The sequence below is a fragment of the Globicephala melas genome, chromosome 7 (assembly GCF_963455315.2).
Source record: "Globicephala melas chromosome 7, mGloMel1.2, whole genome shotgun sequence".
Lineage (NCBI taxonomy): Eukaryota > Metazoa > Chordata > Mammalia > Artiodactyla > Delphinidae > Globicephala > Globicephala melas.
Window position 1 is genome coordinate 81,879,639 of NC_083320.1, and position 17,435 is coordinate 81,897,073.

Genomic DNA, 17,435 nt, shown 5'->3' on the forward strand with positions numbered 1-17,435 from the left:
AGAGCATCTTTTCATATGCTTATTTACCATCTGCATATCTTCTTTGGTGAGGTATCTGAGGTATCTTTGGCCCATTTTTTAATCGGGTTGTTCATTTTCTTCTTGTTGAGTCTTAAGAGTTCTTTGTTTATTTTGGATAACAATCCTTTATCAAATATTGCAAATATTTTCTCCCAGTCTGTGTTTTATCTTTCAAGTAATATTTTTATTGAGTTATTCAGAATGCCTACTACATGCCAGATATCATTCAATGCACTTTAGATATGTTAACTCACTTACACTTTATAACAACTGTATAAAGTAAGTACCATTATTATTTCCATTTTCCAGATGAGAGAGGTTAAATAACTTGCCCTAGGTCACAGAGACAGAAAATAATGGAGCCAAGATATATCACCAGCCACTCTGGCTCCAATGCTCTTAACCTACATCAAATACTAACTTAGCGCTATAATGAATGAGCCTAAAAGAACTCCAGGTCAGCTGGAAGACAGACACATTCGCGAGCAATTATAATACAGAACATGGTAAGCAGTACCATAGGGGTAAGAGATTGGGCTAAAAGATAATTAAGTCCAAGTCTTCAGATATTACTAGTTGAAACGTTTTCTATATGAATTAGTAATTCCCATTGCAAAATCAAGAATCTCAACTCAGCTTGATAAAGATAAACACATTTTACAAGTATCTGTCATCTTTCCATTCAATTAACCAGGTATCTGCTATCATTTCATTACTTTTCTAGTTAAGAACAACAGCCTTCCTATCAGTCTACTCCTTCCCAAGACAGTTCCAAATCAAGTTAGAAATCAGAATCAGCATCAATTTGTTTTCACCATACTTGCTAACTTAATACATAAGAGAAAGAGATGTCTTAAACATTGATTCTGATTTTTAAGTACCTAAAATGGGTAACTAAGTCTAGACTAACCAAGTATTGCTTAAGAGAGGCTTTCCTTTAATAACTAAAAAAGAACTATTTTCAGTTAGCATATCAAAGCTACAAGTCTCCAAAGCCAAGACTTCGGCTTATATCACAATTAATAGCAGGCCCTTTTCTACCTACACCCACTTATACACTGCCACTTGGGAACAGCCAATTCATCTGGGTGGCCAGGTGGCCCAGCTACTTGGGTTTCCCTCCTCATTCTCCTTTCAGCTAAAGACAAGATTATATTACTCTTCCTCACTAAACCTCATCCTCAAACCCTTCCTTGCTGTTTCTAGTATGAATTAACAGTCCATGTTGGTGGTGAGGTATGAAGGAGCAGGGATAGTAGTACAGAAGAGAAATAAGAAAAATTAAAGGTAAAATGACAGAGCCCCTTCTTTTCTAATACATCATGTCATTCTTCATATAGAGTTCCTAACCATTTTCTTCCAGTGGCCCTGTCCTAATACTTAAGCCAATGTCTCAAGAAATCTGGTGAGCTGCCACCAATTGGGATGTTTTTCATCCTCTGAAACACAACGGAAGTCATACATGGCTTCTTTCCCTACAGGGGAAATAACATGGTATAAAGTATCAAGCACATATTCTGTTTTTTGTTTTGTTTTGTTTTGTTTTTTGCGGTACGCAGCCCTCTCACTGTTGTGGCCTCTCCCGTTGCGGAGCACAGGCTCCGGACGCGCAGGCTCAGTGGCCATGGCTCACGGGCCCAGCCGCTCTGCGGCATGTGGGATCCCCCCGGACGGGGGCACGAACCCGTGTCCCCTGCATTGGCAGGCAGACTCTCAACCACTGCGCCACCAGGGAAGCCCAAGCACATATTCTTAAATAAGGTAAGAATCTGTTTGAATCTCAATTATGATGCTTATTAGCTGTATGACCCTGTTTTCTCACCTGTAAAACAGGTTAACTACCTCATAAGGTAACTCTTTACCAGAAACACACTGTCCCCAAGTGGTCAAGAGGCTTCCTTTATATTTTTCATTTGGCTCTCATATGCAGTAAGAGGGGAAAAAAGATCTCAGGATCTCAAGACCTCAAACCCTTAGAACCACAGGCTTTCAAACATTCTGACTACAAATCACAGTAAGAAATACATTTTTCACTGTGACCCAGTACATGTATACATACAATCACACACATAACTGAGGTTTCACAAAACAGTACTACCCCTACTGTGTGTGATTCATCCTGATATCTTCTATTTTCTTTCATTCTTCTCTCCCCACCACCTTTCTCCCCCCTAATCACATACACAAAGCGCTTTTTAGTCCTGTCACCATACCACCCTATTGAAGCCCCAGGGAGCAGGGTACTTGAAATGAGAGAGCAGGGAAGAAGGAAATTCTGAGAGTGCTGGGGAGAGTCTGTTTCTTCTGGTCTCAGAAGGAATACTAAATCCATTTTCCCTCAGACACAGTGTTATTCCTAGGGATAAAGCTGTATTGCTGGAATACAGAACACAAGGTAAAACAGGCTTGTAGATTGGTCTGGGAACGTAACCAACACAGATGACGATCATCCTATAAGAAAATGCTTCCCAGGTTCCAAACAAAGTTTTTGGAAAATAATATATTTATTTCTAAGTTGGGGGAGGGTGCTACTTATACAATGCAGTATGCCAGGGGTTGGTAAACTATTGCCCATGGGTCAAATCCAGTTTGCAGCTGTACAGATGCTGAACAATGGTTTTTACATTTTCAAATGGTTGAAAAAAAGAATATACTATTTTGTGACACATGAAAATTATATGAAATTCAAATTCCAGTATCTATAAATAAAGTTTTATTGGAACGCAGTCACACTGACTCATTTACGTATTGTCTATGACTGCTTTTGTGTTACAACTGGCAGAGCTGAGTAGCTCCAAAAGAGACTGACTAAAATATTTACTATCTGGCCCTTTACAAAAAAGTCTGTGGACTCTATCCTAAGCACTTGAAAGCATTCAATATTCATTCACAAATATTTGTTGAGCACCTATTACGTGTCAAACACTGGGGAAACTACAGTGCATAAGTCAGATATGGTCCCCCTCATAAGTATTAATGGAAGGCAAGTGGGAAAAAAAGTTTGGAGGAATAAGAAACAGTTGATTTGTTTGTAGGAGCTATGGGTCACTGTAAGGAATAGACGTTCTTCTAAGATTTTATATTCAGTTGTTCACAGAATTAATTCCTTTATTCACAGGGTAAAGATAAATGTCTACTGATGAAGAATCACAAATTCTGAATTAAAAGTGTTATTACAGTTCACTTGAACCTCTCCTATTGCTCTCCTTGAAAAAAATCATTTATTACAAATATTTTGAATAACATTATGAAGTTTTAAAAGCTTCATATATATGTATGTGTGTGTATACATATACACACACATATATGAGTGTGCTTATGTCTGTGCATGCAGTCTTTGATCCTCACTGTAATCTTGTGAGGCAGTATTATAAACACCATTTTACAGATGAATAAACTAAGGTTATAGAATTTTCTCAAGTTCACATGGTATATCACACCATGGTAAAGAAAGGCCCAACACAAAAATTTTCTCCCTACAGAATGTTTGTTGTTTCTACTATACCTGCCCCCAAACTGCATAATTAACTACTTTCACTGAATTTGAAATGAAGGACCTACTGCTATTTGTTTGTTTTTGAGAAAACCATTCTTTGCAAGCAACAGCTACGCTTGTACCAACAAGATTAGCTTCTATTTCTGTAACTAGTCCTTGCTGGGTAACCACATGTTCCAAAGGTAGAAAATTCTATAATCTTGTAACAGACTAGGCTCATCTACTCTTATGCTCTCTTAGTGAACCGATTTCTTTCCGTATCATGGAAATAAGACTAGATATTAATTATAAAACTCCTGCTTAATCAGGGTTGCTAAATATATGTTGCTAGACTAAGAATTACAAATCTTGATGTAGGGCTATTCTTGGGCTACAGCGGTGAAAGATCTGTAGATAAAAGACCAAAACTACCCTTCACTGATTCAAAAAGAAAAAATATGTAACAATATTCTTCTCTGACCCTAAGCTTTTAATTTTATTTCATTCTTCAGTTTGAGTAGTTTATTCTTCATAAAAATGATTCTGACAGAGATAGTTAATTTAGAAAACAGTACCTGATAGTTTGTTAGGTCCTCTCAGCAGTTAAACCCTACTAATTTAATTGCTTCTATTATTTCTAGCCCTCTCAGCTAACAGGCAATCTCTATTTACATTTTAACAAACAACTAAATTAGCAATTAATTTCCTAATTCAACACCCAAACTGGTATTATGTATCTCTAAAGAACTAAAGAACAGAATATTTTAAAAGGTTACCTGGAAAGATTTACTATGCAATATTTATAGAGAATAAAAGGATGGTCATTTAGAAAGGGATTTTATTCTTCTTCAGAATGCCTACTAATCAAATTGCTTTACTATCACCATGCTCATCTTGAATAATTAATATCTTGCAACTGCCCTTACTCATTTTTTATCATTTCCTTTTAGCTTTGACTTCTCATTTCTCCCCAAACCATTTTAAAATGTACTTACAGAAGTTAATTTCAACTCTTAGCTTAAAAAAAAAAAAAATTAGCAAATTCTACTCACTAATCTTGTATGTATGAAACTCCACTACCAAGTAGCACAAAGCCTAGCAACCAGTTCTTCTTCTAGAACTACTTTAAGGTCATAATAAATAAAATGGCCTGTAATATTTACAGGGTGAAGCTACACTTCTTTACAGAAGAAGATGGCTAACCAAAGACGGGCAGTTAGGTTTACCTACTTCCAAAATGAAAGAAACTAAATGAAACCAAGTGAAAAGAGGCAGCCACTATTATATTGCTAAATTCAGTAAAGTTTAACAGTCTCTTCTGGCTTTATCTCTGTGTAATAATGCAGTTTTTCCCTAGTCAAAGATGATGCTGCTGAACTTCTGCCAATATAGTTGATTTCCCTGTGCCAAGCACCACCTCCCCCTCCCACTAGCAGTAGAGGCTTGAAATCTTTCAGATAAAAATATTCAAGCTAACTACTTAACAGAGGCAATAGCCCTGAGTAAAAATAATAGCCTACAGTATTAACTATTTATCCTTTCAGCCTTTATTGTAAGACCCTGATAACCCGTAAAGATATCAAATTCCTAAGAATTAAGATACAAAATATGCTGAGTTTTCTGCTTCTAAATCTTCAGCCATATCAACAATACCGTATATTACATGTTAAAACAATAAAGAGGTAACATTATTTTTTTAAAAATAGGCATTTGAAAAGAAGTAAAGCCAAAGTTTCAAAGAGAAATAGGAATGGTTAGTAAGAATATAAATTAGCAGGTGCATGGAATCTAAAGATAGGCATTTGCCACAAAAATTCAATAACCTCTGGTCTGTGTTTTCTGAGTTTTTTTTTTTTTTTTTGAGACGCTGTATTCAGTTCTCACATGCACAATAAGCTATCCATTTTTCTTAAGTAATAATAAGTACGGGAAAAAATGGGGTAACTAGTAAAATAAGACTGGTAAGTGTAGGCAAGTTCTAGAATACAAAGCTAGAAAGGATCTTAGAGAGTCTCTCTAGCTTAGGAAGACATAACAGTCTCCTAACTGGTCTCACCTCCTCACTCCTACACACCTCCAATATATTTTCCGGAGAGCTGCCAGTGATCTTAACACATAACCCAGGTCAAGCTCCTCCTTAAAGCTCTTTGCTTTCCATTGCCCTTTGGATTTTATTCTCTTTCCCAGCTTAGATCAAAAGCCCTGCAGGATCTTGTCCCTATCTATCTCTCCAGTCCCATCCTTGCACTCATTTCTTCAGGCAGCCAGCCAAATATTTACTGAGCTTCTACTCTGTGCCAGAAACCGTGCCATGACCTGGGGGTACTGTGATGAATAAGTGAGAAACTCTCTCTCACAGAATTTACGCTCTAGTAGTGGAAAGAACAGATGATAAATAGGTAGATAAATAAACTGAATAATTAGAGACTGTGATAGGTGATGTGAGGCAAAATAAAGAGTTACCCTCTCAGAACCCTGTCAGAGCACATATGACAATTTGTAATTATTTTATTCATTTGACTACTTACTTTATGACTGTAAGCTCTGTGAGGGCATTATCATGTCTGTCTTGTTCACTGCTACATCCCAACCACCTAGCAGTACCCCTAGCATGTAGTTCAATATTTATTTGTTAAATAAATGAATACTTATTTCATCCTCTTTAAGTTAGTGATGAGTAAAGTCTTCATGGCTACCAAGGTCAAAGAAGAGTCAGTAGGAAAGCAGGAATTTAAATGAGAGACTCTTAAGTTTTAATCCAAAATATTATACCACATTCAAAATATTGACCTCAAAACTCCACTGATCATGTTTACGAAGCTTGTGGCTGGTAGCTGGTACTGGTACCCCCAAACTGACTTGAGAATCTTTCAAGATTTTACATGAAAAGTTTTAAAACACTTAAGGTTTAGGTGAAATTTCTTATGAGAAATACTTTAAATTCCAACAAATACATAAAGATGAAGGTTTAATGCCAATGTTTCCGTTTCACGCATGCTAGAACAATGAGACCTTAAAGAACTCTTTGTAAAAGAACTATGATAGCTGAATGTTCTAGATGTTTCCTGGCACCTACTTGGCAGCGTTATTGATATTTTCTTTGGCTGAATCATTTAGTCAGAATATTATTTCATATTAACTTATAAGTAATTTATGAGCAAATTTTTAAAGCCTCCCAACAACTGAATCTGTATTTTTAAATGTTTTACATACTACGTTTTTAAAGATAGGTTAAAAACTGACATGTATGTAAGATCTACTATGAACCAGCTACTGTGTTATGTGGCATATTATTTCATTTACTACATCTTGGTTTACAAATTTAAAAAATTAATCTCAGCACTTTAGAAATTTGCCAACATCTGATAACTTGCCCATGCCTCTTCCTCTTGAAATAATGCCTTGGAACAAGCTTGATTTACAATATATCATAAAGATGTGAAGACCAACAGATTTTTCCCAGTAGAGGTCTCATTTCTATAAAATATAGTTAGTAATCATAAGTAGGAAAAAAATCCTTTCTCAAAAGCTTTAGATAAGATAGGCTTATTACTATGATATGTAAAGACGGTTCATTTTAAAAAGGCAAGCCCCCCCTACATGAGTCCTCCTAATAATTATCTCATTGCTTTACATTTATTTTTCTTCAGCAACATTAGAGAATATAATGATTTCCAATATGATTACAGCTACTGATAGTCAGCCAAAGAAAAAAATACTTTTATCTAGTCCAAAAGACTGGTATTGAAAAGGTTTAGGATTCAGGTCTGAATCACATATACCAACTTCAGAAAAGTTTCTAAAACTACTTTTATAAAACAGTATAATTTACTGTGAAGAAAATGCCTCACATAGATTTCAAAGAATATAATCTGAATGACCAGTATGAGCAATCACTGCAATTACTGGAATCTGACCATTATTTAAACACAAACAACACATTGAGCTACTAGAGCTTAGAATTAACTCAACCTCACAATGGAGACATATACACCATACAGTGTATGTGTGTTAAAGAATATTATATGCTCTCACGTTTTTTATGAACTCTTATTTTCCCAAATCTATGTTTATATTTTCATTCATGCTTATATTCTAAATTCATCTCTGTCTGTAGAATTTCTTTAGTTATGAAAGTGCTTCCTATTTTCTTCTGGCTTGTTATTTCTTTACCAATTTTATTTAGTAGTGCTACCATCCTACCTTAATCTTCAAGCTGTTTTTCTATTTTATAGTCCACATACTATAAGTATTTGGGACATCTATCAGGGTCTCCATCATCCACCCGCTTACCTCCTCTTGGTTTTAATTACTTTTCATCTGGATTTAACCCTCTCAACTGAGATTGTTCTACTTCAAGCAGTTATAAACATTTTTTCATCACAGAAATCTCTTCCTCAGATTTAGTCAAGAATTCCTCCATTTCAACTTGCCTTCCATCCACAGTCAAGTTTACTCACAAACGCTTTCTGTATTCCTCATCCCATTTTGTTCCTAATCCCTCATATTAAGATGAATATACTTAACCTCCTGCCAAGACATTTTTTTTTCCTATTATTGGGAGCTATCTCCTCCAACAAGCCTTTCCTAAATGAAAAAATCTGAACTGTTCAAATTACAATCTAATTTTGTTCTAGCGCCTTTGTGTGTCCATAAGTCATCCAGCTAGTCCAAGAGAGATACTAGCTCAGTCAGGGTAGGTCCATGTTCTCCCTTGGGACCAGTTTCCCATATATTCTGCACCTAGGCACAAGTTCTCCTTTGCAGATTAAATAATGAGCATATTTTTCACTGCACATATTTTTTATTGCACATATTTACATAGGCAGCTTCCTTCTCTACTCAGAGGATTGGGTCAAAAGAATAAAGCCAGTATTTTTTAGGAGTTTAGAACCCATTAGTGGGTCACTGAATTAATTAATGGGTCATAATCAAAAATCTGTTAATGAAATAGAATAAAAAAACAAACAAAAGTGTCCTGCACACAATAAGTTCATGAAACTTCTATTTCTGATAAATACACATACACATTTATGTATATGGGAACTGAGTCAAGACAACGAGTATTTCTTATTGTGGGTTATGGTCAAAAAAGCTGAAAGCCACTGAATTTGAAGCACTCTACGATGTCTTCTAAATCTATACAATTCAAATTATATTAAAAGATTTAGTCTAAGGAACCGAGACACGGCATTAAAAAAGGGGGCAGAACTTAAGGATACTCAAAAAACAACCAGCAAAATCACTTTTTCTTAATAAAATGTCACTATTAAACTATATCCTTAGAACTATAGAATCATAAAGCTTTTAGAGTAGGAAAAAAGTTCAGAGATCATCTAATCCAAGTTTATCGCTTTAATATACAAAAGAAACTCAGGCCCAGAAATGAAAAAATGTCACTTCATTTATTCAGTAAGCATTTGCTAAGCACGTATTGTGTACCAGGTTTTAGGAGTGGGTTTGTGGATAAAGAGAAGATGTCTTCAAAGAGCTCAGAGTCTACACTGTATATATGCAAGTAAATATTTACATTAATTACTGAAATCAAGGTCATTTATAAAGAACAGAAATCAACTAACTCAATCTGGGCTGAGTGGCAGAGAACTTTTGTTTTTAAAGAGGTGGTACTTCTCAGTCTTAAACACAAGGAGTTAGCCAGGTAAAGGAGAAAGAAATAACATGTACAAAAGTACCATACTAATATACAATAAAGGAGGACACATTCAGGAAACTGAAGGTTGAGTTTGTATATCTGGCATATAGGACTCATGCTGAGGAGGAGCCACAGCAGAATACCTAGAATTTATCTGACATTTAATCTTCAAACCACTATGTGAGGTAGGCACTATTAATATCCCCATTTTGTAGATGACAAAACTGAAGCACAAAAGGTGAAGTGATCTGCCTAAGGTTAAGTTGTGAAGCGAGGATGTAAAAGCAAGAAAGTCTAACTCCAGAGCCTATACTCTTATCCTCTATACCAAGAGGTTAGAGAAAACAGGCAGGATCTAAATGAAAAAGGACCTTGTATGCCCTTCTAAGACTTCAGATTTTATGTTAAAGGTGACTCACAGTCCATGAAAGGTTTTAAGCAGGAGTGACATATTCAGACTTATTTTTTAATGAGGTCAGTCTGGCAGGTATGTGGTTGGATTGGAAGAGGAATTAGTGGCAGGGAACTTAGCTAGTCATAGCTAGAAAGATACTACAATAATTCAGGTAAGAGAAATGATAGATGAGCTGTACAGCGGCAGTGCTGGCACCAGAACCCAAGTCTACTGACCACCACAACCGCTTAAGAACCTCCCATTTTTCCCCTTAAGTCACCATACTAATAGTTTAAGAAATCCAACCTCAGGAACAACAGCACATTCCCTTTAGGCCCCTTTATTAAACAAAGCATAACCACTAGATGTGTTGCGTATATGAAAGTGACAGAACAGTTGGAGAATGACAGAAAGTCAATTGCTATCTGCAGTTTCCTCACCTTCTTGACTTCTCCTTCTCCTTCCTCTATATACTATTCCTGGAACTTTCATGTTCAATAGTCAATTTGAAATCAATGTTCTGTCTAGACATGACTATTATAACCAACCTAACAATTAAATACACCACAGAGGAAGTCTAATGTGGTCCCAGCTGTGGCAATAAATATACTCTCTGGTCTGGTCAAATTTTGGCTTAAACAGAGGTGATGAATGAATAATAATAAGAGATAGACTTTCTGAAAGCAGCAAGAGTTAAAGAAAAACAGAATATTAAAAACGGATATGAATCAGAGCAATGTAAAGTTCAAGCCATTTGTTTCCAAGAGAGTAACACCAGTCCCAAGTGTGTGTGGTATTCCAGAAACCAACAAATGAAAGAACAGTAGAAAAGACTATCTGGTCAATTCTCAAGCATTCTAAATTCAATCCCTTTAGATTTAAACCAAGGGTGAGCCCTCCTGAGCCACCCTTGAGACTAAGGAACAAGTGGGTTCCACAAACAAGCAGCCTACAGTATAGGGAGGAAAGTACAGAAGGGACAGAGAAGATAAAGAAGAGAGGAAAGTAGAAAGGGAATCACAATGAAAGGGAATGGAAGAAATGATGTTACAGAATATGGAATAAAACTGAGGCATGCTAGTGACCTCAATATCAAATGTTGCCAACCTTAGCTAACTTACTGAGGGGCACCATGATAGTGGCAACATTAGAGAGCATGAAAAGACACATTTAAATCACAGATTTATGAGACACCAACGATGAGAAATAAGGATAATGACAAAACTAAAAAAGCAACAAAATAGTTTTAGAGTCTAAAGAGACAATTTAAAGATTACTAAAATCTCATTTGGTTTAGTTATGCTTTTACTTCTCATGAAACAATGAGTCTGATGGACACAAAAGGTGAAAATGTCAGTTAGTACCAGAGATATGTCTGGGGAGATGTGTTACAAAGAAAGTATGAGACTTACTTGTATACTTTTCTGTGGGAGCAATTTCAGAATTTTTCCTTTCTATTGGTTAGTGCTACTTATTTTAAGTATTTCACTGTAATTCTTATCCTGGCTGGCTGGGTAACTTCCTTAAAACCAGAGTTCAAAACAAGGTAAACACTTTTTAATTATGGTCAAATTTTAACCCCAAAAAGGACAAGGGTCTGCAATAGATCACAGAATATTACTTAGTGGTATAGCCTAAATGAGTCTAATGGTAACCAAAACCCAGATAATGATTCTCAAAAAAATTATGTAATTAAGAAATTACTTTAAAAGTTTCTTAAAATTAAGGTTTGCTAGGTAAAGGAAATACTCTTAAAAAAAAAAAACTCAAGGTGTAAATTCAGTTTTTCCATTCAGGTAAAATATAATAGTGAAAATATTTCTTCCATACGAAACTTACGAAATTTTCAGATACCATATTAATCTCTCTCTCTCCCTCTCCCTCCCTCCTCCTTCTCCTTCCTTCCCTCCCCCCCCCCACCCCCGGTCCACACACACCTGCTGCCAGCACATCACTCACAGTAATTTCAATAAGGATAAAAGGAAATATTCTTAAAGATGATCATTATTGCAAAGAAACTACTGAATCAAAACAAATATAATTAAACTTGATACCTTGACCAATCATTTATCATATCCATGAATATGCAGTCTTCATAAGTACTCCATTATAACAAGTGACTGGAGAAAGTTTATTCAGAAGAGTCAACAAAATATTTTTATTAAAGCATAGTAGGATGAAATAATGTGTATACCTATAGCCTATTTTTCTAATCATTCTAATTTTACAAGCTAATGAAAACTCTCAATACAAGGTCAGCTGGAGATCATCAATACCATGTACCTGTAAAATTTAGATGATTAACTGTGTGAGGGGGAGCAGAGACCTTTTACTAACACACTAACGCTTTTTAAAATTAAGAGTTTAGAATAGGGCTTCTCAACCTGAACACTATTGACATTCTGAGCCAGATAATTCTTTGTTGTGGAAGGCTGTCCTGTGCATTATAGGATGATTAGCCAGCATCCCATCCTCTATCCACTAGATACCAGTAGCACACCCTCCCCTCCTCCCACGCAGTTGTGACAACGGAATACATCTCTAAATGGCCCCTGGGGGAGAGCTGCAGGGCTGGGGAGCAAAAGTCACCCAAGCTTGAGAACTACTGTCTTATCATAAACAGAAAAAAATGAATTGAGGGAGAGGGTGTTGTTTTGTTTTTCTTCTGGTCTTAATGTTCCAAGATATTATATTTGAATTTGATCACGGATTATATTTGAGAGATTCTGCCTTTGAAAACAAAGCATGTAATATCTATCACTTGTTAGTCAAAGTTCAGAAGAGTCCCAGAAGATTCACTGTACTGCCAATGACCCCTCAACCACACATACACACACATCCGTGCACACATACACACACAGTACTGCCTAGCTGAACTGAAGAAAATGCACAAAATTACTGTATTTGCATTTCTTATTTCATCAAATATATGGACCAGACTGTTCCAGTTCCCACAGAAACCAAGAGAATTCTCAACTTATCCAATGCAACTCAAATACAATAGCTGCATCACTCTAGATATGATAAACCTAAGTCCTAGAGCAAATATTAAACTCATCCTCACATTTTAACAAATTTGGAGGATGATACAAACTAACCATAATGCTTTAAAAACAAAACAACTAAGAAGTAGATTGTTGTTTTGAAACAGAACCTGAGGAAGGATAAGAGTAATGAAAAAATTCAAAATCAAAGGGAATGTGAAGGCATTTCAGCATGAGGGAAAAACTCAAAAATGTTTCCCCCAGAATGAGAGGAGTGAATTATACACTTAGCCATATCCCAGAGGAATAGTCTACATAATCAGTCTCCAGTATACATACCATGGGATGGAAAATGAAAAATCAAAGTCCACAAAATACTAAAAAAAACAGTAAACATCCATCCTAAACATCTGAAATAAAACTGCTCTTTACTACTGTTCTTCACCTGATTTTTAAAACAATCAAATACCCATAAACAAAAAAAAATTACAACTTCAGAAATTTTTTAATTCTCATAAAAATAGCCATTTGCATGCTTCCAGCAGGTCAGATTACATATTACATAGAAAAATCAATTCGGAAAAAAAAACATAAAAAATTCTTTTTTAGAGTGCATTTGATGCAAAACAAAAGCCCTTCAAAAAAATCAGATACTTTAATAAAAATCTTCATGTATAAATATGGATGAAAGTCTTTTAAGATTTATTTCAATTATCTTCAACAGAATTATATTTTAGTTGAACTAGGATTGTTTATTTTTTTAAAAAAACGATGCAACGATACTTAGTTTAATGTAAGTGCAATATCTATGTGCTCTCCAGCAACAAAATTACTTTATTTCAAAATTTTAGCTATTAACCTCCTGACTCAGTGAAAATAATCCTACAAGAAACTAATGCTCAATTCTTTTTATTCCCAAGCCAAGCAGAGGAAGCTGTAAGATTTGTAGCGACAGCCTTCTTTTCCAGAAGTAATACCTTGAGACTGCTCAAGAATAGCCTCCTTCACCAATTAGTGTGACTCAGGTGGGTCTGGGAGGGAATAATGTCCACAATTCTTTGGTCAGTGGCCATGATGCCCCTCCTCCTCAAGGGGAGAAGATCAGAAAAAGGGATGAGAACAAGAGGAGTTCACCAACCAGAACATATAGGGCCAGAGGAGGAAGAGTACTACAGGAAAAATTAAAACTACATGGTTAAGTTATGTCACAAAAGCAAGAGGTTTAATGTTATCCAGTATTCATTCATTTCAGAGACACCATTGTTTATCTTCCTCCCCAAACCGTGCACAAAAAGAACTGTCAGCCTGCCTTAAGCATGTTCTTTCTTCCATTTAAACAGACATGATTCTGTTGGTTAATCTCTGGCAATGATCGCCATTTCACAACACATTCAGCCCACCCGGAACTGATCAATACCACTACAGACATAAGACTAGACTTTATCCATTTATTAACCACAAGGAAATGTACCATTCAGCAAAATTCTATACATTACAAAAGATTCTATTAAAAAGGGGGGCAGGGAGGATGGGTGGACACGGACACACACACACACACAAATACACACACCACAGAGGTACACAAAGAAAAGACTACCACCCTCTAATTTCCCTGTGGCAAACGAGATAAAGACATGGCCACAAACCTGTCAATTCGTTGTCCCCCTATAATTCTATCTCACAACCTAGTAACTGAATATTGAATTTTATGATAAATAGATCCACTGCCACTTTAAAATTGTTTCTTCTATCAAACTAACTCTCCTCTTAGGTACATTTGCACACCTCTGAGCTAGATGCTGTATTCATTTACAGAATTTCAAATACAAAAGACTAGTTTTCCAACCACTGGTTGCAACCACAGAACGTTCTCACAAAATCAAAATTTCAAATATAAATGGGCCAGATTATTCTTCCAACCCTGGAAGACTACAGTGTATTTGGCAGTGTGAACAATTTCAAATGGGCTGTTCTAAACCGAAAACAATGCTTCAATACAACGCGTTTAAAATAAGTATTCCGTAGGTAAGCAAAATCTCTGCCAGAAAAGAGCACATAAATGGTGGTTGAAAGCCAGCACATTACCAACACACAGCGGCATACCTCTTCTGCACTGGGTTATTGCTAATACTCCAACAACAACAACTACAACTATTTTTAACACTGCTGGACACTGAAGTTGAAGAAAACGTGAGGGGAGACCCAGATGAAATTGCTGATATAATGCATTGTTTCTCACGGTCAAAATTAAGTAGCAGCTGACTTTGATCTCTGTTGTGATAGTCACTGAAGCACTAATTAAAAGACGTTAAAACACAAACAACAACAACAACAACAAAACACCCTTATTTTGGAGGATGCCACACTAAAGGACATTTTGGAATACGCCTTTCGGGTCTCAAACCTTTGCATAAATTGTCACTTGTGGTATTTGCGGCTTAATTGCAACCCAACCAGCGCTGTCATCCAGTGTTACGGCCACAAACCATGACTTTCTCACTTCCACAACAACAGAGCAGTCACTCTTACCAACCTAACTCAAAACGAGGAAAATTCATGGAGATTTCCATATCATAATCAGCCCTGGGGGGCGGCCGCCGAGGGGCTCGGGGTGGGAGGAAACCTCCCCAGGCTCCGCTGAAGCTCATCGACCCGACAACAACCGCAGCCGCCAGCAGCGGCAGCGGCAGCAGCCCCGCCGCGCCGCGCTCCATGCACCTACCTGAAGAACAAGAGATAAGAAAGACGGCAAACGCCAACTTTGCAGCAGCTCCCATTTTCCCGAGGCGCCGGGGAAGCCGTAGGAAGTTCTCGCTAGATATCCAGTTCCCTGGGTCTTCCTCGGAAACAAACCTCCTGGTGTAAAATCAACCGTCATAAAACATATTCGGAAGCCCCGACCAAAAAAGCGTTCACGGGGTCAAAAAAAGAGGGAAAAAAAAGAAAAATAAAACAGCGAGCACAACAATTAAAAAAAAAAATGCACCACGGGGGAAAAACCGCCACACACAAGCACAACACACAAAACCAAACAACGAAAAGCCAACAACAACAAAAGCGGGTTTAAATCACTGTCAAAATCACTGTCAGCTCCGCTCGCCTCTCGGGTCTCTCGGAACAAAACGCCAGGCTGAGGCGACGAAGAGGCGGCGGCTGCGGCGTCCGCTGCCGCCCGGACAGTCCGGGAACCGAGCTGGGTCCGACGTCCGGACCGACCTTCAGCCCGGACACCCAAAGTCCCCCGGACCACTGGCGGTTGAGCTCGCGGCGGTGGCGGCCGAGGCGGCGGCGGCGGCGCGGGGAAGGAGAGGCGAGCGGCGGCGGCAGCGCAGGCGGCGGCCAAGTTCTGGTCCAGGCTCTGGCTCCGGCTCCAGGCTCCGGGCTCGGCCGCGTTTTCGGTTCCCTGGCCTCCGCCGGCCCCGCCCCCTAAACTTCCGGTTCCGGCCCGAAGCTGGAAGCCAGGCACCGCGGAGGAACGCTCCGCAGCGGCGGCGGCTGCGGCGGTGGCAGCGGCGGCCGGGCGCAGCGCGCGTGCCGGGCCGGGAGCGCGAGGAGATTGTCGGGGAAGCAAGGCGGGAGCGGGGGAGGGGTGAGAGAGCGAGGGCGGGGCCGGCAGGAGGGCGAGGAGGCGGGGCGGGCGGAGGCTCGATACCGCGAGGCCTCGTGGTTCGGCCTGCTTGGCCTGCTGGGCGGTGGGGCTCCAGTGGGTGGCAAGTAAATGCTGTTGGGGTCTCGAGTGCCTGGTTTCCTAACCGTGCTCTACTGGCCTCTCTGCGGAGCGCACGCCCGAATGGTCACGGGGAGCCCAAGAGGAACAGGACCCCGGGGCGGGGCGGGTGACTGGTGACTCCTCCGGGGGGGGCGTCTGCGGCGCCCTGTCTTTCCTCTGGGGGGACGCCTCGTCCGCTCTGAAATCCCGGGCGCCGGGAAGCCGGGGGTGGGGAGTCGGTCCTCCGCGCCTGCCGAGCTGCAGGAGCTGGTGTTTGTACCCCCAGTCCTAGCGGTGTGTCCCACCCCTGTGGCTTCTGTTTTAAGCGTTTTGTCTTTCGGCTAAAAGAGAAAAGAAACGGGGAAAAATAACCCGCGGAGGATGGGCTGTCCACCCGTGCAGGATTTCCACAGCAATTATCATGATGTGCAATATGAATCCATTCCCACCTTCCCTTTTGTACACAAAGCATTGTGTTGAGAATTGTTCTGCATGTAATAGGTTCTCAAATATTTAAAACGCGCTTAAGAGGAAACCTGCAGATTTCGATCGACATATCTGATGATCAGACAAGTGTTTACTTTTTCAAATTTTAGTTCTTTTAGGGCTAATTTTTACCCCTTAATCCAAGTTGATTGCTTAAAAGATGCTGCTAGGCATGGAATGGGATCCAAAATATAAAAGTAGGATCTCTGCTCACAGTATTTGCTGTACTCGAGTTGACTACAGAATACAAACTGAAGAGAGTATTAAAGGTACTAGCTTTGTTATTTACTACACTTTAGCGAGCTCCGTGAAGATGGGGGTCTTACGTCTTCTTCCCCGTTTTATGCCAGCCCTAAGAGTGTCTAGCCTGATATGATAGGTGCTTAATAAATAACTGTATAAGTGACTAGGGGATAACTGCCTGTTTCTTAAATACAATATTCTCACATGTAATCTACAAGTTTTGGGGTTTATTAATAAAAAATAAAACATCTGGACTATATGGCTAATTCATGTTTTGCTTATGGTTTACTGATTCCCACATTTTCCCACAAAGCCAAGCCTTCTCCCTTGTACTTACAGTGTCTTATTTTTCTCTTCCTGTAAATTACTGTGTATTTCTATTAAGTTCATCCTGTAATTATCTGGCCATTTCTACAGCTTGTCAAGGTTATTAGTAATCATTGTGGCTCTTGAAGCTCTCTCCAAGATTT

At 38.6% G+C, this 17,435-nt stretch overlaps 1 protein-coding gene across 2 annotated transcripts in view; it reads right to left on the reverse strand.

Moving 5' to 3' along the window:
- The window catches only part of ACVR2A (activin A receptor type 2A), an 85,187-nt gene extending 69,221 nt beyond the window's left edge, over nt 1-15,966 (reverse strand). For both annotated transcript variants that reach the window (XM_030850183.2, XM_060302468.1), the window contains exon 1: nt 15,250-15,966. In XM_030850183.2, coding sequence (XP_030706043.1) covers nt 15,250-15,304 — 55 coding nt within the window. In that variant the 5' untranslated portion in view covers nt 15,305-15,966. The remainder of the gene's footprint in view (nt 1-15,249) is intronic.
- Between the last annotated feature and the right edge of the window lie 1,469 nt (nt 15,967-17,435).